Source organism: Capsicum annuum, chromosome 4 (genome assembly GCF_002878395.1).
Source record: "Capsicum annuum cultivar UCD-10X-F1 chromosome 4, UCD10Xv1.1, whole genome shotgun sequence".
NCBI lineage: Eukaryota > Viridiplantae > Streptophyta > Magnoliopsida > Solanales > Solanaceae > Capsicum > Capsicum annuum.
The window spans coordinates 228648172-228669967 of NC_061114.1; the positions used below are offsets into that span (position 1 = coordinate 228648172).

At 36.9% G+C, this 21796-nt stretch overlaps 2 protein-coding genes across 5 annotated transcripts in view; both read left to right on the forward strand.

The window, feature by feature from the left end:
* LOC107866882 (5'-3' exoribonuclease 3) overlaps positions 1-13977 on the forward strand; it is a 17504-nt gene extending 3527 nt beyond the window's left edge. The window contains exons 2-23 of one of the 2 annotated variants that reach the window (XM_047411356.1): positions 3211-3313; positions 3716-3792; positions 3875-4066; positions 4195-4314; positions 4424-4486; positions 4815-4964; positions 5094-5258; positions 6336-6413; positions 6526-6612; positions 7257-7598; positions 7818-7913; positions 9218-9313; positions 9757-9827; positions 10266-10394; positions 10466-10542; positions 10716-10756; positions 10829-10903; positions 10983-11140; positions 12089-12193; positions 12303-12378; positions 12788-12867; positions 12959-13977. In XM_047411356.1, coding sequence (XP_047267312.1) covers positions 3211-3313; positions 3716-3792; positions 3875-4066; positions 4195-4314; positions 4424-4486; positions 4815-4964; positions 5094-5258; positions 6336-6413; positions 6526-6612; positions 7257-7598; positions 7818-7913; positions 9218-9313; positions 9757-9827; positions 10266-10394; positions 10466-10542; positions 10716-10756; positions 10829-10903; positions 10983-11140; positions 12089-12193; positions 12303-12378; positions 12788-12867; positions 12959-13625 — 3048 coding nt within the window. In that variant the 3' untranslated portion in view covers positions 13626-13977. Of the gene's footprint in view, positions 1-3210; positions 3314-3715; positions 3793-3874; positions 4067-4194; positions 4315-4423; positions 4487-4814; positions 4965-5093; positions 5259-6335; positions 6414-6525; positions 6613-7256; positions 7599-7817; positions 7914-9217; positions 9314-9756; positions 9828-10265; positions 10395-10465; positions 10543-10715; positions 10757-10828; positions 10904-10982; positions 11141-12088; positions 12194-12302; positions 12379-12787; positions 12868-12958 lie in introns of those variants that run through there. The other variant, XM_047411357.1, reaches the window with a different exon arrangement.
* Positions 13978-16502: 2525 nt separating this feature from the next.
* On the forward strand, positions 16503-19578 carry LOC107869391. 3 transcript variants are annotated; one of them, XM_016715924.2, is made up of 3 exons: positions 16531-17966; positions 18769-19028; positions 19115-19578. In XM_016715924.2, the coding sequence occupies exons 2-3, from the start codon at positions 18832-18834 to the stop codon at positions 19329-19331; spliced, it is 414 nt and encodes a 137-aa protein (XP_016571410.2). In that variant the 5' UTR covers positions 16531-17966; positions 18769-18831; the 3' UTR covers positions 19332-19578. The 3 variants fall into 3 exon arrangements, 2 of the variants coding, with proteins under 2 accessions (XP_016571410.2, XP_016571409.2); XR_007054764.1 differs by having other exon boundaries at positions 16503-19028; positions 19099-19568; XM_016715923.2 differs by having other exon boundaries at positions 16532-19028.
* Positions 19579-21796: the final 2218 nt, after the last annotated feature.

A 21796-nucleotide genomic window follows, 5' to 3' on the forward strand; every position in this document is an offset into this window, starting at 1 on the left:
TAATGTCTGTACTCGTTACTCCTGCTTTTTCTTCAGTAATTTATTGTACAAGTAATTATTTGGTTTTCGAGTTTCGGTGATAAATTTGATGGTTTTGCTTGTTGATCTTTTGAATTTATCTACAATTGAGTAGATATGTGAGTTTGTTCAACATTAAATTTTAGATAAACAAGGACGACAACATACCCTGTGTAGTCCGACAAAGTGGGATCTAGGGAGCGGTAGAGTGTATGCAGACCTTGCCTCTACCATGGGAGGTAGAGAGAATGTTTCCGGTGGACTATACAAAAGAACGGCAAAAATGAAATAACTGAAGTGAAGAGATCATGGCAAAATACTATAGAAAGCATGATAAAACATAATGAAAAAGAGAGTATTAGTAACTACACCAGAAAAGTACGATAATCGAAGTACAAACAACAATAGATAGTAACAGGAATCGATGGACAAGAAACTATAGGAGAAATAATAGGACTATTAGTATGGAGGGGTAAGCGAGACAACATTCTACTACCTACTGACCTTCTGATCCTAATCTGTGTCCTCGACAACATCCTGCAAAGGTTAAATTTTAATTTTTATGTTACAACAACAACAACAAAAAACCCAGTGTATTCCCACATAATGGGGTCTGGGGAGGGTAGAATAGAATGTACACAGTCCATACCACTACCTCCGAAGAAGTAGAGAGGCTGTTTTCAATAGACTCCCGGCTCAGGACAAAATGATAATAACCAAAGTCGTCATAAAACATGGAACAAGATGTAATAACAGAGATATAACATCCACAAAGAAATATTATATACTAATAAACCAAAGGCACACACCTCCCCCCAACCCTCCTAAGTAGAAGTTCCAACCTATGTACAAAGCCCTAAGACTACTAATCAAGCTGCACCAAAACACTCGTAACTACTGACTTCGACTCATCCCATGCACTAGCCCTTTATCCTAATATGCATCCTCCATACCTTCCTATTTAGGGTCACGTCCTTAGTAATCTGTAACTGCTCCATGTCACGTCTAATCACCTCTCTCCAGTATTTCTTCGGCCTACCCCTACCTCGCTTGAAACCATCCAAGGCCAACCTCTCACACCTACGAACTGGGGCATCAGTGCCCCTCCTCATCACATGCCCAAACCATCTCAACCTCAATTCCCACATCTTGTCCTCCACCGACGCCACTCCCATCTTCTCCCGAATAGTCTCATTCCTAACCCTGTCACCCTTAGTAAGTTCACACATTCATTGCAATATCCTCATTTCCTCCCCCTTCAATTTTTGGATGTGAGAGTTCTTTACTGGCCAACACTCCGCTCCATACAACATGGCCAGATGGACTGCAACTCTATAGAATTTGCCTTTAAGCTTGGGAGGCACCTTACTATCACACAAAACTCCTGAGGGAGCCTCCATTTCATCCATCCTGCCCCAATATGGTGGGAGACATCCTCATCAATCTCTCCATTTCCCTGAATCATAGATCCAAGATACTTAAAACTATTCTTCTTGCAAACCACTCTGGGAATCCAACTTCACTACTGCCTTGTCCTCCTGCCTCAAGTCCTTAAACTTGCATTCTAAGTACTCCGTCTTGGTCCTACTCAACCTTAACCCTTAAGACTTCAGGATTTGTCTCCAAACCTCCAATTTGTCATTAACACTTCCCCGCGTCTCATCAATCAAAACTACATCATCTGCAAATAGCATACACCAAGGCACCTCTCCTTGTATACGTTGCGTCAACACATCCAACACCAAGGCGAATAAAAACAGGCTAAGAGTAGATCCCTGGTGCAACCCTCTTGACAGGGAAATGCTCTGAATCTCCTCCCACTGTCCTCACTCGAGTCTTCGCCCCATCATACATGTCCTTAATCGATCTGATGTGTGCCACCGAGACCCCTCTTACCTCCAAGCATCTCCACAGAACCTCCCTAGGGACTTTGTCATATGCCTTTTCCACGTTCGATGAACACCATGTGCATGTCCTCCCTCCTCTCCCTATACTGCTCCACCAATTTCCGCATCGGTGAATTGCCTCTTTCGTTGAGCGCCCAGACATAAATCCAAACTGATTCTCAGAAATAGAAACGATCCTCCTCAACCTCCGCTCAACCACCCTCTCCCAAATCTTCATTGTGTGACTCAACAACTTAATACCCTGGTAGTTGTTGCAACTTAATTTTTATGTAAACAACCGAGAATTTTTGTTTCCGGGTTTAAGCAACAAGAAGGAATCTTTAAGCTTTTTGGTGGGCAATAAAATATTGACTGTTTTTAAAATGACTTTGAAACGAGCAATATGTCTGCTCAGTGTACATATGCCATTAAAAGAAGCTACGAATGTGTATATATATATTGTGGATGGTGGCGATTTGCATGATTGCAGTAGGTTGAGGCCACAGTAAAAATAATCGCACTATGAAAAACAAGATTCGTAGCGGAACGAGCTAATTTGGATTGAGCCATTGAGTGACTGGTTGTCGGGGAAGAATCATTTTTATTTTACTTTAGAATATGCTTGTGTATTGGTGACATTTCCAGTCTAGAAGATTTATTATGAATGAAAAATGTAAAATGGAGATTTCTCACTGTTTGCTGCTATTTTCCTATCCATTTTATCATGGATCGTGTTTATTTTTGTAGAAAGAATGTAAATATAAAAAACTTGTAGCAATCGGACGTATCCATTTTGGACTTCTTTTGTCCTGTCAGAGACTGGTGGAATTGGTCAAATTTTTTTCGAAGAAATAAATGGTGTCATTGAAAATAAGTTTGGGCACACCTTTCTTAGTTTTCTACTGCTTTAATTTTCCAGTGAGAACGTATCTACTTCAACGATAGCTTTTACGCGTACAGAAATTGGTAGGACTTTTTATCATCGAACAAGACAGTTTCTATTTTGTTCAAATCATTCCGCATGCATAGTTGTAGATACCTATATTGCCTGCACTATCAATTGTTTTTATTCCCTTTTTGTACGCCTTATTTGAATAGCACAAATTTATCGTAAAATCCACCTGTCTTTCCCTGCTGTAATAAATGGGAAAATATAAAAGGTGGGATAGTGCTCTTTTAATGACCAACTTTGAATCAATTTGGATACTGTTGGAGGATGCTGTACTTTGGTTTATCGCTGTGTGTTGCGTATGTTATTGCCAGCTCTTTTGCATTGTGTTCTAACATAGTATACTTTTTTATGCAGCCCTCTCCAACGACATTTGAGGAGGTCTTTGAGTGCATGTTTGATTACATAGACAGGCTTTTCTCTATGGTGCGTCCTCGAAAGCTGCTATATATGGCTATTGGTGGGTAATAAGGTTGAAATGCCTTTTAATGATAGTATGGATGCTGTATTTTCTATAAAAGTGAATCACAAAACAAGAAGTTGGATGATGGAAAAGAAAAATCTTCTCAAAAGTTTGTAAATAGGGATTAAAGGAAAAATGTTGTAAAAGAGATCTAAAATATGTTTTAATTCACTCCTTAATACGAATTTCCCACTTCTTAGACCATATTCCCCTTTTATAGATTAAGATAGTTTCTCCTAGTTTTGACATGTCTATACATGCTTGCTGTGCACACGTTTTCTTTTCAAATATTTTGATCTCCTATTGAATAATTTCCCTATACAGTGAATCCACGTATTTTACGTAGTTATAAGTTGATTGAAGATTTTAGTTCTGATTGTTGACTGATATCTGTGGTAGATGGTGTTGCACCAAGGGCAAAAATGAATCAGCAGAGATCTAGACGTTTTAGATCAGCAAAAGATGCAGCAGATGCGGTACATGCACTTTTAAATTTCTGTAGGAATTTATTTTCAACTTCAAAGTGTTTTGGGTTCTATCTCATGGAATCACTTTTAGGCAGCTGAGGAGGAAAAGCTGCGGGAAGAATTCGAGAGAGAGGGTAGGAAACTCCCTCCAAAGCAAGAATCACAAGTTTTCGATTCAAATGTCATCACTCCTGGGACTCAGTTCATGGCCACATTGTCAATCGCTCTTCAGTACTATGTTCATCTTAGATTAAACCATGATCCAGGATGGAAAAATGTCAAGGTATCGTTGATGTAAATCCTTTATGTTTATATTTATTCATTGTTTGTTTCTTTGGATACTGTTTTTTGTTTTTTCCCTGCATGATGTTGAATTATTACCGTGCTTATTATTTCAACTACTGATTGAAGGTTATACTTTCTGATGCAAATGTTCCTGGTGAAGGGGAGCATAAAATTATGTCATACCTTCGACTCCAAAGAAATCTTCCTGGTTATGACCCAAATACGCGCCATTGTCTTTATGGTTTGGTATGTGTTATCTTATAAATTACTTGCAATTTGTACTCATAACTTCTTTCTAATTTCTTGAAGTTAATGTTAGATAACTTGTATAGCTGATTCTATTTCCACATGACAGGATGCAGATCTAATCATGTTGGCGTTGGCTACTCATGAAGTTCACTTCTCTATACTCAGAGAGGTTTAAAGCTCAACTTGTTTGTGTTCTCTAGTTACTCCTATCAACATTTTGGCTTACCAAAAAAACAAAATATCAACATTTTGGTTAGAAATGCTTTGAAATAAACACTGTTCTCAAGAACCCTATTTTTTTAAAGGATTCACAAGAAACCCATTCTGAGTGGATAATGACGATTTTCTCCTTGTTTTCGCTTATTTTTCTTAAATTCTTGTTGTTGGTTGTGGTTCTTCTTCAGAATAAGATTTGTCATATTTTGAATCTGTTTTTAAATGTCTTGTGGTCTATTTTTTATGTCACATCTTATTTGACGAATCCTGTGTCTATGTAGGTTGTATTTACTCCAGGTCAGCAGGATAAGTGTTTCCTTTGTGGTCAAATGGGTCACTTAGCCGCAGATTGTGAAGGAAAGGCGAAACGAAAAGCAGGGGAATTTGATGAGAAAGGCAATGCTGAGATTGTGGCAAAAAAACCTTTCCAGGTATATTTGAGAGTCTCTCTACGAAATATATATGTAGAAGATGTTCTTGATTAAATAAATTAGATGTATAATATGTTATTAACAAGTAATATGTGGAATTTTTTTGCTAATTTTATGCATCTGTTGCAGTTCCTCCACATATGGACTCTGCGGGAGTATTTAGAATTTGATATGAGAATCCCAAATCCTCCCTTTGAGATTGATCTCGAGCGGATCATTGACGACTTCATATTTATGTGTTTCTTTGTTGGAAATGATTTTCTCCCACACATGCCTACTCTTGAGATTCGTGAGGTCTGTTCTTTCTGGTTTGGTTTCGTTTGTTTTTTTATATCTTATAGCTGTGGCTGTGTCCCCTAATTGTACTTCTGAGCTAAATGAATCTGTAGAATAGAACCAGTCATGCTCAGGTGACTTTTGTCAGCTTAATGCCATCATGTTTATCTAAAATGAAAGAAATTGTCACGCTTTATGTTATACTCCTATCACTAAAAAAGACTTGTATCCTGTGGTGTTGTCTACCTCTTTTGTTGAGCCAATGATTTGTTACGTTCTTAAAACTAAACGTAAGATTTGGATTCAGCGATTTTGAGGACTAACTTTGAGGCAAGTTCAACTAGTGATCTTTCAAGTGGTAAGAGATACATATTGGACTAACATGGTGACAGGAAACTCGAAACATTTTTGCTAGCTCTTATTAGCTTACAGTTTGTGATCCGATAATGATCTGTTGAATGGCCTTGAAGGAATCTGTGAAAATGATAGGAAGTATGCTTTGTAAAGGCGAGACCTTGACAGGGCTTTGCTCAATGCTTTTATGAAATAGGAAGAGATGGCATAAACTATTATTTATCATATGTGTGGGTTAGTGATTTGTATGAAAGGAGCCTGTATTAACTTTATCAGTTAGATATACGATGTGAGAAATTATGTATTAAGTGGTGCTGCTCTGCTACATGCCTCTAGTTTAGGACTAACATGGTGTTTGCTGTGACACCTCCCTTGTCTATGGAAAGGGGGTATGAGTGAGAGAGAACATGAGAGCTAATGGGTAGGAAAGAAATAGAACAACTAAAGAGTGATCTGGAGGATTTGACTAGCCAGCTAGGAAAGGTGTTTTCTCCAATGGCTGCCGACTGAGTAACCACCTTTTCTCTGTTTCTCATCCTCATCTAGGAAACATGAACTAATAAATTTTCTTGATATCTTGTTTTGGAGAATCTGTTTGATTTTTACCAGCATCCAGTAATTAGGTCTCTGTCTCTTAAGAATCCTTAGAATTATGTTATTTTTTATTTTATTTTTTTGTGATAAGTTTGTACTATGATTTTCTTCATTTTCGTAATTCTTGTTTATATTTGTCCTGTTCAGGGTGCAATAAACTTGTTGCTGGCTGTCTATAAGAAGGAGTTTAAATCCATGGAAGGGTATTTAACTGATGGTAGCCAGGTATTTGGTTGTTTGCCATAAGCTGATCTAACTATATCCTGGTTAAGCCATGTACCAAGTTATTCTTGGAACTTTTGCATATATGTGAATGATTCCTTTACTACTTTTCCAGCCAAATCTTAGCAGGGTAGAACATTTTATTCAGGCTGTGGGATCATATGAAGATAAGATATTTCAGAAAAGAGCTCGGTTACATCAGGTCTGCTCTTATCTGACCAATTCCTTGCATCTTTTTTTGGAACTGAAGGAACATTTATTCATTGCCTTCTGTGTAGTTGCAGATCTTTGTCCTTCGATTGTGAACTTAAGTTGTATCTTAACATGAAAATTTTTACTTCCTGTTCTGTCCTGTCTTTATTCATCAGTTGAAATTGATAAGGGATCAGGGCAAAAAAGACTAGAAGGGGACAGGAATTGTTTGGGGGACACTTGATGTGTGAGAAACCTTACTACATTGTTAGTGACACTAATTTAATTTTAAAAATTTTCTGGTAAATTTAGTGATGATTTTTTTGTTTCATTTTTTTTTTTTTTTTTTTTAATATTTGACTTTTACTACTACTTCCTAAACAATTACCAGTGTTCAAAGTGCTATTTTGCTTAAGCCCTTCTATTCTATTCTAATAATAATAATGCAAATTCTTCTGACATGATGCTTTCGATCATTTTTTGTTCCCAAGCCCTCTAAAATGTCCTTTCTTGTAGCTAGGACTTTGTCCGTTTTACTGCTTGCTAGTTACATAATATATTGAAATAGGTACTTTTGACTTCTGGGTACGTGCCGTCTATTGCATGTACATGGGACCTAGATTTCACTTTCATGTTTTCTTTTTTTCTTTGCAGAGACAATCTGAGAGAATTAAGCGTGAAAAAGCCCAGTCAAAAAGAGGAGATGACGCTGCTCCTCAAGCAGAACCTGAATCTTTGGTTCCAGTTGCTCGTTTCAGTGGTTCTCGGCTTGCTTCAGGTCCTTCGCCTTCTCCCTATCAACGAGGGGGAGATGCAAGACGTGACCAACTTCGGCATGGCACATCAAGTCTTTCCGTCCTTGACATTCAGAGCGAGCACTCTGGGACTGTTGATGATAAAGGATCTAATTTTCACACCAAAAAAGCTGCACGTTTGAGTTCTGGAGCCACAATAGGAGCTGCAATTGTTGAAGCTGAGAATTGCCTTGAAACTGAAGTATGTTTTCCTCCTTAGGCAGAGGCATTTTATATGTAATTTTTACTTCAGCCATTCTTTAGGACTAACTTTTATCTGATGGATATCGCTTTGTTAGGTCTCTTATAGGAGTGAATAGTCTTATTTTATTTTTGGTCTTTAATTTTTGCATGTATTGCTTTCATTCCCTTTGAAAATTTTTGAATGCCAGCTAACACAAATTTTGGGTTGTGACATCAGGTATTAGAAAACAAAGAAGAACTGAAAACAAAGCTAAACAAGTTGATCCGTGAGAAAAATGATGTTTTTAATTCAGAGAATCCCGAGGAAGACAAGGTGCGAAAACAACATATTTCCTATAAGCTTTTACTGACTTTTATGAAGGGAACCTTGGAATAATTGGTAAAGTTGCTTCCATGTGACCAAGAGGTCACAGTTTAAACAACCTCCTGCAAAACTGCAAGGTAAGGCTGCGTACGATAGGCCCTTGCGGTCTGGACTTCCCCCGGACCCTGCGCATAGCTGGGTTTTTAGTGCACTGGGCTGCCCTTCAAATGTTATAAATTATGAATTCAAATACTTTAAAATTTCTAACTGATTGAATACATAAATAGTAAATGGATTTTTAAAATGAAACATGGAGTAACATATTCCAAGAGCCATAAATCTCATAATGAGACGAAATAGCGGCTTTCAGCAAAATTTCTTTTCATGAACTCTTGGATCACATCAAGCCTTTCTGCTACTAGCAACCAGACCTTAAAAGTCAGTAAGGTGTGATTGAAAATCTACAGCTTCTCTACCTGACCTTTGAGGTAGTGGTATGGGTTGTGTACACTTAACCCTCTCCAGACCCCACTTTGTGAGAATATACTAGGTATGTTGTTGTTAAGAATTATGTTACTCAAGTAGATACATCACAAGGGAGATTGCAGATTTAATTGCAGAGAACCACTATTTAAGGCTTTCTGATCATGATTTACAAGTTCATTAATTAAATTTTCAGTCAAGACTATACCAATTGTCTAATTGTTAACTACAATATACAAGTCAGATAGTGATGCATGCGTCAGCATGATGTGCTTTTCAAAATTTGATGTTGATCTGTAGAAAGAACCTTAAGAGTCAGTTTAGTGTATAAAATTGTTAAAATGGTTGTGTTGGTGAATTAATTTGATAAGTGCAAAATATACTGGAGCGATCTAGCTATACATATTTATATGGACTGCACGATCGTAACCACTTCTCTTAATTTAATTTTTAAAATTCCTGTGCTTTGAGAATATGATGATTATCAAGAGTGCATGCAAGTAAATGTGTTCCACCCGAAGTACCTGAGATTGTGATCATGGAATGCTCGGGGGGCATTTTAACGGTTATTAAAATGTAAAACCCCATGCCAAATCATTTACACTCTGCATCTTCTTGATGCCTTTTATCAACTTCACTTTATCAGGAAAAAAATAACCAGTGCTAAGCAATCCAGTAAGGCCGGTTGTGTTTTTTTTTTCGATTTTACATCTATGATAACTTGTAGTTCTTATATTTTTTCTTTAAAAAATGAAGCAAGTCAATTCATGCAATTTATATTGTTGTCGTTTATATATTTATGCTGGATTGGATCCGATTTGTCTTTACAGATCAAATTGGGAGTGCCAGGATGGAAAGAAAGGTATTATACGGAAAAATTTCCGGCAAAGACACCTGAGGAGATGGAAGAAGTACGAAAGGACATTGTAAGTTATCTAAACTTAAGTAGGATCTCTATTAATGAGGGACAAGCTTTTAGGTGGTTAGGACTTAACAACTCATCATCTTTGATTAGATTATATGTGCATCTGTAGTTCAAATTACTTTTAGCTGTCAGAATACACGATTCTTTTGAGCTATATTTCTATGTGAGAAGCGCACTCTGATGGCTTTTATAGTAATGGTGAGGTCTATGATAGATCAATGCCTGGTAGTTTTTCTAGATTCCCCAATGTTACATTTCGACTCATCAAGGATAGGTGACCTAAATCAACTGCACACCTCAGCTGGTGAGGCTAAAATCCAAATGGATTGTTTTCTCGATGAATTTTAGCTGTCTTAGGAAATTGCGCAAAGTTTAGTTTTGCTTAGGCATCTACATCCATATAAAGGTGATTTCAATCTCATCATTTGGTGCTTATCTTATTAGGTATTGAAATACACAGAAGGGCTGTGCTGGGTTATGCACTATTATTATGAAGGTGTTTGTTCCTGGCAGTGGTAAATTTCTTCTTTGTGATACTGGAGTTTTTTTGTGCATGCATGTGGATATGATATGACATGAATGATTTGCCAGCTAACATGACTCTGCATAGGTCTTTGCGTAATATGTCGAGTTCTGTCTACATGGTGTTCTCACACACACATCAATTCATTTGTTTTTAATATTGATCGTTTTATTTTTTACTTAACATGCTATCCTTTGTGCTTCATATTTTCATCTGGAGTTTTTTTTCTTATTCTTCCCGGAGTGGTCCCCCCCCTCCCCGACACCTACGGAGTAGGTATGAACCGGGTCGTCCCTTTTCTTTCACTTTAAACACTGGAACATTCGTTGTGCTAGAGACAAAATGATCTGGTGATTGATAAGATCAAATGTGCTTTGCAAAACAATGGTTGTCTTTTTCGGTTTCATTGCTTCAAGTGTTTTCTCTGCAGGTTTTATCCTTATCATTATGCTCCATTTGCTTCTGACCTCAAGGACCTTGGGGAGTTGAATATCACCTTTGAACTAGGTTCTCCATTCAAACCATTCAATCAGCTGTTGGGGGTTTTTCCCGCTGCCAGGTTTATACCTCACTTTTGTGTTTTTCAAACTAGATGTCTTGCTAGTGGGTGCTTACTAGGTTCATATGCAGTTCACACGCTCTTCCTGAACAGTATAGGCGATTGATGACGGACCCAAACTCACCCATTATCGACTTCTATCCTTCTGGTATGACTTTTTTTTTCTCATTTTGACAAGTTATCTTGTTAATCTGCTAAATTACTTAATAATACAGGATAACTTGTCTGCCATCTACCAGTATGGTGTCTTGCTTAAAGTACTTTATCTCTAAATGAATATCTCAGACCTTAAAATATTTCATGCCATAATGTTGTTGACAGACTTTGAGGTGGACATGAATGGGAAGCGCTTTTCATGGCAGGTACTTGTTACATTAGATTTCTTAAGAACAATATTCTCATATCTTTGTACTGACACTTATCTTAATGTGAAGGGTATTGCCAAACTGCCTTTCATTGATGAATCCCGGCTCCTTGCAGAGGTTGCAAAAGTTGAACATACCTTGACGGTATAATGGTGTCACTTCTTAATTGAATTGAACTATCTTAGAGGATATCCATTTTCCTAATTAAGTCATTTTCTTGCAGGAGGAAGAAGCACGAAGAAATAGCGTGATGAATGATATGCTTTTTGTGTCATTATCTCACCCTTTGTCTCCATACATTTTTTCTCTTGATGATCGTTGTAAGCAGCTGACAGACAACGAACGTGTTGAAGTGAAGGAGCGGTTGGACCCAAAAGCAAGGTATGTTGCTATATGACCTATGTGTAAATGAACCATCTATATTTCTGTGGAGGGGTGATATTCCTGTAAAGAATGGATCTTAGGCCTAACTCATGAGGGGAGGATTGCCCAAGTCCGTACTAGACCTAACATGTTTTTACTAGTGACTCCAGCTTAGTTGTATTTTTGAAGCTTTATTAGTCTTCTCTGTCTGAGCTGGGTCCTGGTTTTTCTTTTTTTCAGCACGATTACTCTTTATTTAGTCTTTTTTTTTCGGCATACTTATTCTGCTTCTTTTCTGTTGGCTTGAATCTCAATCGTTAGAGTCGTAGGTGGACTCTTCTGATTTTTTTCCCAACAGTGCATGCAATGGTGGGATGAATGGCTACATATCCCTTTGCGTGGGAGATCCTTGTCCTCCAATTTTTAGCCTTAGTGTCTTCTCTGTCTGGTCTAAGTCCGTGTTTTCCTTTCTCTACATGATTCTTCGGTTTTTAGTCTTTTTTCTGCATACTATATCTGAACATTATTGTCTACTGTGATTAAAACCTAGCTTGAGTCTAAATTGTCAATTAGGTGGATTCTCCTGATTTCTTTGTAGTGGTGCATGCATTCGTGGGAATCTATCGGAATCAGCCTCCCTACTTCGTTAGAGGTAGTGGTATGGTCTGCGTACACTCTACCTTACCCTCCCCTGACCCCACGATGTGGGAATCTACTGGGTTTGTTGTTGTTGGTGGTGGTGCATGCATTGGTGGGATGAATGGATGCATATCCTTTTGTGTGGGAGATCCTTGTCCTCCAAGTTTAGCCTTAGTTTTTCTCTATCTGAGCTCGGTCCTTGTTTTCCTTTTTCTACATGATTCTTCGGTTTGTAGTTATCTATTCTGATGAGAACCTTGCTCGAATCTCAATTGCCAAAGTCCTAGGTGGACTCTTCTGATTTTTTTTTTCTTATGGTATTTGCAGTGGTGGCATGAATGGCTACATATCCCTTTGCATGGGAGATCCTTGTCCTCCAATTTTTAGAGCTCCTATTGATGGGATGGAAGACATTATGGACAACCAAGTCATGTAAGGATCCTAGTCTTTGACTGCAGCATCTGTGTACCAATTGATGGTACTGACCCAATGAGAATATTTTTACAATTTCTGATCAGCTTTCTGGATCTTGGATTTTCAGATGTGCAATATACAGACTCCCAGACGCTCATAAGCATATCACGCGACCACCTCAAGGGGTTATTTTCCCAAAGAAGGTAATCAATGCGAGAGTTCCATGCTTTCTCTTCATTTGGGGGGAGGGCAAGGTGGAACACCATACCATGTTCTTGACTAGATGGGAAAATCGAGTCCTGAAAATGGCTTTGGTCAGCTTTGACCAAAGCCTATTTTGATCATTGAAAACTCAATTCTGGGAAAATTATTGGTGGAAGCAGTTCATGAAAGTAATGCTGAAGCAGACTTTAATAATTGGCTGGTAGCCAAAGATGCATATTACCGTGTTTTTTGTAAAAACAAAACATTATTCATTATACAGGGGTGGTTAAACAAACCTCAGCAGCTTGCAGTTTCTTTTTAACCAGTTGAATGAGATAAAAACTGTTTCCAAAGCATATTGTCAGTTCGTTTTTGTTTCCTTACTAATGTGGCATTGTTACTTTGCAGTTGGTCACGTTCGGTGATATAAAACCTGATCCGGTGTTGTGGCATGAGGATTCTGGGAGGAAACCTTGGGAAAATGGAAGGTTTGTTGCGATATGTTGATTGGATGAAGATGTCAAATAATACGTCTATTTTGTCCATTAGGTTTTATGTAGCTGTGTATTTTTGTTTCAGGAACCAGCAACCTGTCGGAAACTCTGGTCGTCACCTTGGAGAGGCAGCACACAGGCTAGTTTCTAATAGTTTGCAGATGAGGAGTGGTCATGGAGATAATAGACATGCTCAACCAGCATCATATCCTGCTGGATATGGTCCATTTCCTTCCTCTAACAGATACAATGGTCAGGGACATGTGCGTGCTAGTTTTGGCTATTCTTCTCGAGATGACACAGCTGCGCCTTATCACTATGATTCTAGTTACAACCGGGCTTATATCCCAGCTGCTGTTGATCCTTATAGTAGACCGCCACCTCTGTATGAGAGGGGTGGCCAACCTGCCCCTCCTAACAGGGATTATCATAGACATGGACATCATGCCTCTGGGACGCATCAAAATGTTGGATATGGTTATTCGTCTCATGCTAATCGTCCGCAGCATCTTAGTCGATCACCAGTACCACCAATCGATCATTTTCACCAGCAAAGTGGATACAGTAATTACCCCAGTTATCATCAACCTTATGAGCCAGGAAGCTATAATCCCCGGGGTGGTGGATGGACCCCTCAAGTGAACCAAAATGTTGCTCGAGGTTATGGCAATCCACGTCCCTCCAGTAATCACTTCTCGGCTTTAGGAAGAGGAAGAGATAGACGGCCACCATCTTCAGGCTACCACCATTAGAGGTATCATCATTTTTGCAAGTGATGGAGTGATGTAACGGAGTTAAATACTTTGGGAAGCATGTAGATGAACAGAACAGAAAAGAAAGACCAGGTAGAGAACAAACAGTTGTTGCTGGTCAATGTGGAAGTTCAGGCGACTTTATGGTGCTTGTTCATCCTATTGTAATGTTGTACAATATAGATGGTATCTAGCAAAGGATTTTACCCTTATTCTTTTCTCTTCTTTTCAATATTATAGATGTTATTGAGCTTCATTTATTTGAAAGATAGGTCCCTGTTGGATGAATAAGATTAAAATGTAGTAATATTTTTCATTAGTTATGAGCTTTATTTGAAAGAAACTTCGTTTATGGATTCTTTCCTATGCATTTCATTCATGGTGCCCTTGAGTTGTGGTGTGTTAAATTGACCTTGTTAAATTTGGTACTGTATATAGCCAGTGTGCCTTTACATTTTTAAATTCTATACTCGTTGGTGATTTCATTTGAAAAAAGGCCTCAAGTATAAATGCTCCTCTTTATGGAAGGTGTTCCGACTTTAGATACCCTGATGTGGTCCAGTGGAATATGTTCGTGGGAAGCGAGATTGGGATGGTTTGAGCAGGTGGAGAGAAGTTTAAATGCCTTAGTGAGGAGGTGTGAGAGGTGGCGGTGATAGATTTATCCCAGGGAAGGAGGTAGAGGTAGATTAAGAACTAGGGAGGTGATAGATAGGACACGACACATTTGCAACTTATCCGATGATATGATCCTAAATAGGAGAGCATGAAAGTTGAGGATTAATGTGGATGGTTAGTAGGATTGTTGGTAGGCATGTGCTGATATTTAGTTAATTAATAGTTTCGACATTTAGACGACTTAATATAATGAAATCTTCAGGGGATAAAAATATTTTTTAAATAAATAAGCAATACAAGTTGCTTAATTATGCCTTATATAATACTACTAATAGGTATACAGTTTTCAATAAGAAACTAAGGCACACACAAGTGTACGTGGTCGCGTAAGTAATACAGTTTTTTTTTTCGAATCGAATATCATTTGCACAGGAAATTGGTTTTTGGCAAGCAATCCAACTCTAGTGTTATTAATGAGATTAAATGTGAGTTGTAACTAAAAAAAAAAACTTGTGTTTTGGCAATTTAAAAGTAACAATAAACAGTAATGAGAATATAAAGTGTGTGAAACAATAATAATGAGGAATCCAGGCTAAGACAATCTGAACAATCCTACATAGCGATATAATCTCGTTGGTCAAGTTGACTATCTTGATTGTTGATTCACGGGTCTAATAACATGATTCCACGAAATTACATCGTCCAACGGAGATGTAAAAACTAATACTAACGCAATTATATTTCATTCCGTATTCAAATCAACTACTTTTTGCGTTTCAAAAAGAATGATCTAGTCTAACTTGACAGGTAGTTTAAGAAAATAAATAAATTTTTTGAATCTTATGGTACTAAATTAAAATTATACCAAGTATATTAAAATATTTCTTAATTTTATAATTTTAAATATGGGACAAATTGAATTTAAAAGTATTATTTAAGTGGGTACCACATTATTGGGCCCAAATCACATGGACCCCTAGAGCATCCCACTATATAAACACGCTATTTCCATTTTTGGAAATTACCCCAAAACATTCGAAGACATCAAACAACGGTCCGTTTCCTTTTTTTTTCTTTTTCTTTTTGTATAGTCGATTGTCATTACGCATTTTGTATAGTCTTTGTAGATACTACTACATTGTATATTTTAACTTAGTGTTTCTATTTGTGGAATTTCAGGTCACAGTTTCCAAAAAAATCCAAAATGGTATGTTGTTTATTCTTCTACTTGTTCGTGAGGAGCTAGTTATATTTTGATAAATTCGAAATTATGTAAAATATCAAAATAAAAATAAAAATTGTGTGTATGTGTGTGAGTAATCAGTTATCAGACATGGCATAATGGTATAAAATTATAAAGAAGCTTCAAAAAGGCCAAATAACCCTACTACTAGTTGTTTTTAGTAGCATATTTCACTAGCTTTGCACTTCATTATTACTCTATAATTATCTTACATAGTATTAGTATTGAGTATTACTCCCTCCGAAATAAGTGAATTGTTGAGGTATTTATTGGTGATTTAAAATAAGTGCATAATTTTTTTTCAAAGACCTTATAATTTGACAATCAATTAATTTTTGAAAAGGTATTAAAGGTCAATTTTTGCTTTTTGAGGGTAAAAATGAAAAGTGGTATTAAATTTATGTCTTTATTACTTTTTTCTTAATCTGTGTGTCAAAATTTAACAATTCATTTATTATGAAATTGGAGGAAATATTATTTTTTAAGAACATAATTGCAACAGTTAATATTGATGTGAAATTCTTGATGTCTATACCTATAGAGGAGCATGATCACATAGGCATACCACAGTGACTTTGGATTAAAAAGGATAAATAAGTTGTCCAATTAAGTGGGAGTCCTCCAAATTTTTAAAATTAGGTGGGAGGGACTTTTTTTGAGTCTTTTTTAAAAAGTTTTTCCGTTCGAACAACTTGTCTCAGTTGTTGAACAACTTTGCTAAGTTGTTCAACAACTATCAAAGTTGTTCAACAACTAGGCATAGTTGTTCGATAACTGAGATAAGTTGTTCAACAACTACGCGAAGTTATTAGATAACTAATGTAGTTGTCAAACAACTATCCCAATTATTCAAGAGACTTGGTTTTTTAAGGGGACAAGTTTGTGGGATCCACTTGTCCCTTTTTTTAATTGGAAACTTGGAGGCCTTTTGACTCATTTTTCTCCATACATATCAAAGGGAAACTCTCATGAAAAGAGCTGTGTTTCCACAATGGAAAGTAAAGATTTGAACTTTAAGGCAACTGAACTTAGACTTGGTTTACCTAGTTCTGAGTCACCACCAAATGGGGTTTTGGAAAATTTCCCTTCTGGTGCTAAAAGGGGTTTTCTTGACACATGGGGTTTTGGATCTGAAGTTAGATTTTGCTAAAAATAGTGGCCTAGACCAGTGGAAGAGAAAAGAGCAGTTCTTTCTAGTACTAATGGGCAGTGGCGGAGTCGGACTTTTGGTTAAGGGTGTTCATATTTTTTCTTGGGCAAAGAACTGTTTAAAAAATAAAGAAAATAAACCACTAATGCACTTGACAAGGTTTGAACCCGAGTTGTTGATGCGAAAATGCATACTCTTGACTACTGGATTATGCTTCTCTAGCTTGTTAAGGGTGTGCAACAATATGCATATAATCATAAATATCTATATTTAACCTATATACTGAAAAAAATTTTCCGACGAAGGGTGTTCATCTGACCACCCTTCGTCGGCTGTGGCTCCGCCCTTGCTAATGGGCATGGGGTTGCTCCAGCTGCAAAGTAATCTTTCCAACTTACCCTTTAGTCATAAGTTGAAAATTTGGAGTTGTGTTTGGGCCTATCGGCTGTTTCTTGTACTTCGATCGTTATATTATTTTTCTCCTGTGTGTTGTAGTTTTGTTGTGTGCTTTTATATTTATTGTTTTGTTATACGGTTATTTGTCATGAGCCAGGATCTATTGAAAACAACCTCTCTACTTCATCTGAGGTAATGGTATGAACTGCATACATTTTACCCTCCCAGACCCCACTTTGTGGGGAAGTGGGAATACACTGGTTATGTTGTTGTTGTTGTTTCTCAGAATGGTTTGTTATGCTTTCACTTCTGTTTATTCCTTTTGTTGGTCTGTTTTTCCTTGAGTCGATCGTTATAAGTATTTAGTTCTTATTTGGTCATAAATTTAGAGGTTGAAACTTGAAACTTAAAAATTTGAGTTTTTGAAAGTGTTTTAGAGGGTTGTGTTAGATTACATAGGCATATCAAAGGGAAACTCTGATGAAAAGAGCTGTGTCTCCACTATGGAAAGTAAAGATTTGAACTTTAAAGCAAATGAACTTAGCCTTGGCAAGAGGGCCTTCGATTGGTCCAATTGTCAAACCAATTGGCAAGCGGGCCTTCGATTGGTCCCATTAATGTCAACTCCTAAAAATAGTTGGCAAGAGGGCCTTCGATTGGTCCAATTGTCAAACCAAAAGTTGACATTGCCTATCCAGTAATTTACCTTTAGGTTAATAATAGATCCAATGAGTCTCTTTGTTTTTTTCATTACCTAGCTATAAGCTTACACTTCTTGATGAATTTCCCGATAACTAACTGAGTTCCAATCATGCCATACCAAACATTCTAGCAAAATCAAAGTTTAGCCCCTAATATTTAGACCAAGACTTGTACAAGTGTCTTTTTGGTTGATAAGTGAAGAAAGCTGCAAGTATATTGACTTCTCTTATTGGTAAGTAATACTACTGCAAGGATTTTTATCCATCTATAGGCCATTACTTTTGCAGATTTTGTGCTTGTGATTAAGAGGAGGAAAGGATCACCTTTTTTTCCCTCATCACGAAAGAAACTATGCTTCTATTGAACCTAAGTTTATGTCTTAATCTCTTTGGTATTGCTGTTGTTGATGGTTTAGTTGCATATTGTTCCTACCTCTTCTCTTCTGTGCTTGCCATTGCTCTTGTTCTTTAGGTTTGTCATGCTCCCCTGTTTGATCCTTACCATTCTCAGGAACCTAGTTCTCTTGAGTTAAAGTTTGATTATTGTTGTGGTCCTGATTTCCTTGCACCTGAGACTTACTGTTCTCCCTTTTGGCCTCATCATCCCTCCTCTTCTCCCTTTCTTCTTGTTTTTTTCCTTCTTTTGGCCTCATCATCCCTCCTCTTAAACAGTACAAGCCAAAAGTCACATGACCTTGGTGTTTGCAATAACAGAAGTAAGCAACACTGCCCCCAGCTTTCATTTTCATTCATATCTGAACTTTTAACTTTAGCAACACTGCCCCATTGTGTCCTTTTATGTCGCTTGATCTAAGAATAGAGCTTTACCAATAAGAGACAACAAACATGTGAGTAATAAATAGAAAGCTGATAATTTGCAGCAACACTGCCCCCAGCCCTCATTTTCTACTCATATCTGAACTTTTAACTTTATCAACACACTGCCCCCATTGTGTCCTTTTAAATGGCTTGATTAAGAGAAGACAAAAAATGTGTGAGTAGTAAATAGAAAGCTGAAAAATTGCACTTTCAAAGCTGGCACGCCAATTGAAAGATCACGTGAGAGGGTGGAATGTGATCCAACAACTCGAAGAGGACATGAAGGGATGGAATATAATCCGTCAACTAAAAAATGACGTACGCGAGTTGAATAAAACAAAGCTTTGGATATATTCCTCTAGTGGTGGATTCGGAGGAACAGCGGGTGCCATCATCTACAGTTACACTGATTGGTTGGGTAAACGGAGGGACAGTAATAGGCGCTTCAACCATGTCTCAGTAAAGACTCGCCTGATGTAAGTTATTTGTTTTATGATTTGCTCTGCTTTCTAGTTTTTTTGCTTTATTTTATGGTTTGTTTTTCAGAGCACTTGTAACACAGGCTAAAGTATTGTGAGAAAATTCACCATGAGATCGACGCCAATTCCTCCAAGAGCATCACCGGATCGACTGTTGCTATACCCGAGATCATGACTAAAACAAACCCCGAGAAGCCGAGCTCTGTTGCTGGACCCGAGATCGTCTCCAAAGCCAACCCCGAGAAGCCGAGCACTGCTGCTAGCCCCGAGAGCAGCAGTGGGCCGAGCACTAGCGTTTAGGAGGCGTAAACTTCTCGGCTGTGGCAGTTTCTAAGTAGAGGGTTTTAGGATTAATTAGGTTTTTGTGAGAGTAACAAACATATATTTACTTCAAAAAATCTGGTCTACTTGTCGGTAGTTCTGTTATTATATCACAAAAAACATATATTTACTATATAGTCAGGAAGGGAAGATTATCAATCCGTTTTGAATATTCTTCGTAGTATAATATTTCTTACTTGGATTCAATTAGTGCTATTTCTGCCCCCTATACTAGTAAAAATTGATATTGTCATATATCCATCGTCAATTATCTACAAAATCAATCAATCAGCAAACAAATTGATTAGTTCAACCTATATTTGTTAGTATAATAATTATAAATAATTCACCTTCTCATGCTCCTCTAAGTAGGTGGGTCGACGGTAGATAGGTTAAGTTATTCGGACATCAATCTGTCGAAAAAAGAAGTATATGTTGCACCTTTAGTGGCTGGTTGATAATTGACACTTATTTTTGTTTTTTATTAGCTTCGGGTTTTGTATATGTCTGTCAAATGTCACTCCCTTTTGCTTCAAGTCATTTGACTAATTAATATACTTCTATTTTGTGTTGATGATGTGGATTCGTTCCTAACACAAAAGTGGGACCTAATTCTTGGTTTGAAAAAAAGTTTTTTTTGGGATTGGGATGTAAAAGAAAGAAGAACCTAACCGCACAAATGGGGAAGCATACATAACGATTTATTATCTAATTAATCAGCATAAAGTAATTCATTTGGAACTTGTATGGCTATTTAGTAGTAGTACTACTAAAAATAGTGAAACTCCTAGATAAAGCATCTCTTACAGCAAAATTAATATGACAGCAGAGGCATATTAACGAAAGAGAGCCGTGAGGGGAGGGGGAGGGGAGATCTACTTGTTCAACTTTATACAAGTTTAAGTAGCTAATGTTCACACCCAAAATTAGAGGGTATAGATGAAAGTTGAAGTCAAGTCAAAGGGCATATTCATGTATTATGCCCCATAAATAATATGTATATCATATAAAGGTAAATAAAAGAAGGCGATAAAACTATACTGTAATATCCCTCAAAATCGACTTAATTAAACAAACCCACACAATTCCACATTGATCACTATTTGTTAATTGGTAGACTGGCGTGGACCGTGATTATATATTTTGGATACTTTGCATAGTCCACATTCTCCTTGCTTGTACAGCAGCACAAAGGAGAGAACATGCATAAGACTTAAAACTCTTCCCTATTTTTGCAATCAATAGGAAATTAAACACAGGGCCTCTCAAAAATGTTGAATATAGATGAAAGTGGCTGGAAAATCGTAAGACACGAAATGCCTTAAAACTTGAAATGCATGCGTGTGGTTTAAAAGAGAAGGCGAAACTCACTTCTTTACGAGAAACTGCTCAATCAAAGCCTCCCATTATCAAGTTCATATATCAATCAAAAGTATCATGAGACATAGCCACCATTCTAAACTAATTGATATATAGAACATAAAAAATAACTATTATTGTGTTATACGTGTTGGTGATATTACAATAATATTATAATAAATATTACAGTGATTACAACTGAAAATTACAAATGAATAAAAAAAAATATATTTCTTCTTCTATGGCTGAGGCATGGATATCTCGCTCTCTTTAAGGAGATTCAAGCCCATTGCGGTAATTATTTCTCCGGTCCAACAGTAACACACTTTGACCTGTCCCCTCCAGGATACAACAGCCTATACACAATAACTCAATACTCTGGATTAGAATTGAGTTCAAAACTCTCACAAAATTAACACCTCCCTACAACTAATAAACTCTCTTTTAAATTAGTTTTGCTATTTTTTTTTTCTTTCTCTGCGCTACTTAATTTTTCTCTCTCTATTCTTTTCTATAGTCTTTTTCGTATATCTCCCTTTTTGAAATGATATGTCTGGAATTATTTATAGAGAGAACAAGAAAGATTTGTTTAATAAACAAAGACTAGCCACTTTTGACCATTAATAAAATAAAAACTAAGTATCAACATTCTTTTATTGATTTTTTTCAGTTCAAAACGTAGTCATTTTCAAAAGTTTGCACCTTTTGAATTTCAAACGTTGCTTTTAGTTAGCATAACAATTTTGAAAACATGTTTTCCCAAGGTACATTGTAAGAAAATGAAATGGGAATGGACCCGATAATGCTAATAATAAATATTCTTTTACATTAATAAAAATATTTTTGGCATTAATAATAATATTAAAATGCCATTTATCTTTCAGTCCCCCACTCATTTTAATATTATTAAGAGAGTTCATAGATAAAGGAAGACAGTTCATAGATTAAGGTGTACTCTACATTGAACCTTTACTTAGTAAAACAGTAATTTTTACTCCAGAGTCATAGTGGTCTCAGACTTGAACTATGACTGCTTTGGGGAAATAAAAAGTTACTGCTTACATATAATAGTCAAGGTGTTGATA

What these genes read in the sequence shown, in the direction of transcription:
- LOC107869391 (XM_016715924.2), top strand. Translation starts at nt 18,832, where the DNA reads ATGAAGGGATGGAATATAATCCGTCAACTAAAAAATGACGTACGCGAG. An exon ending in TCAGTAAAGACTCGCCTGAT is followed by an intron (nt 19,029 to 19,114) that starts GTAAGTTATTTG and finishes CTTGTAACACAG; the next exon opens with GCTAAAGTATTGTGAGAAAA.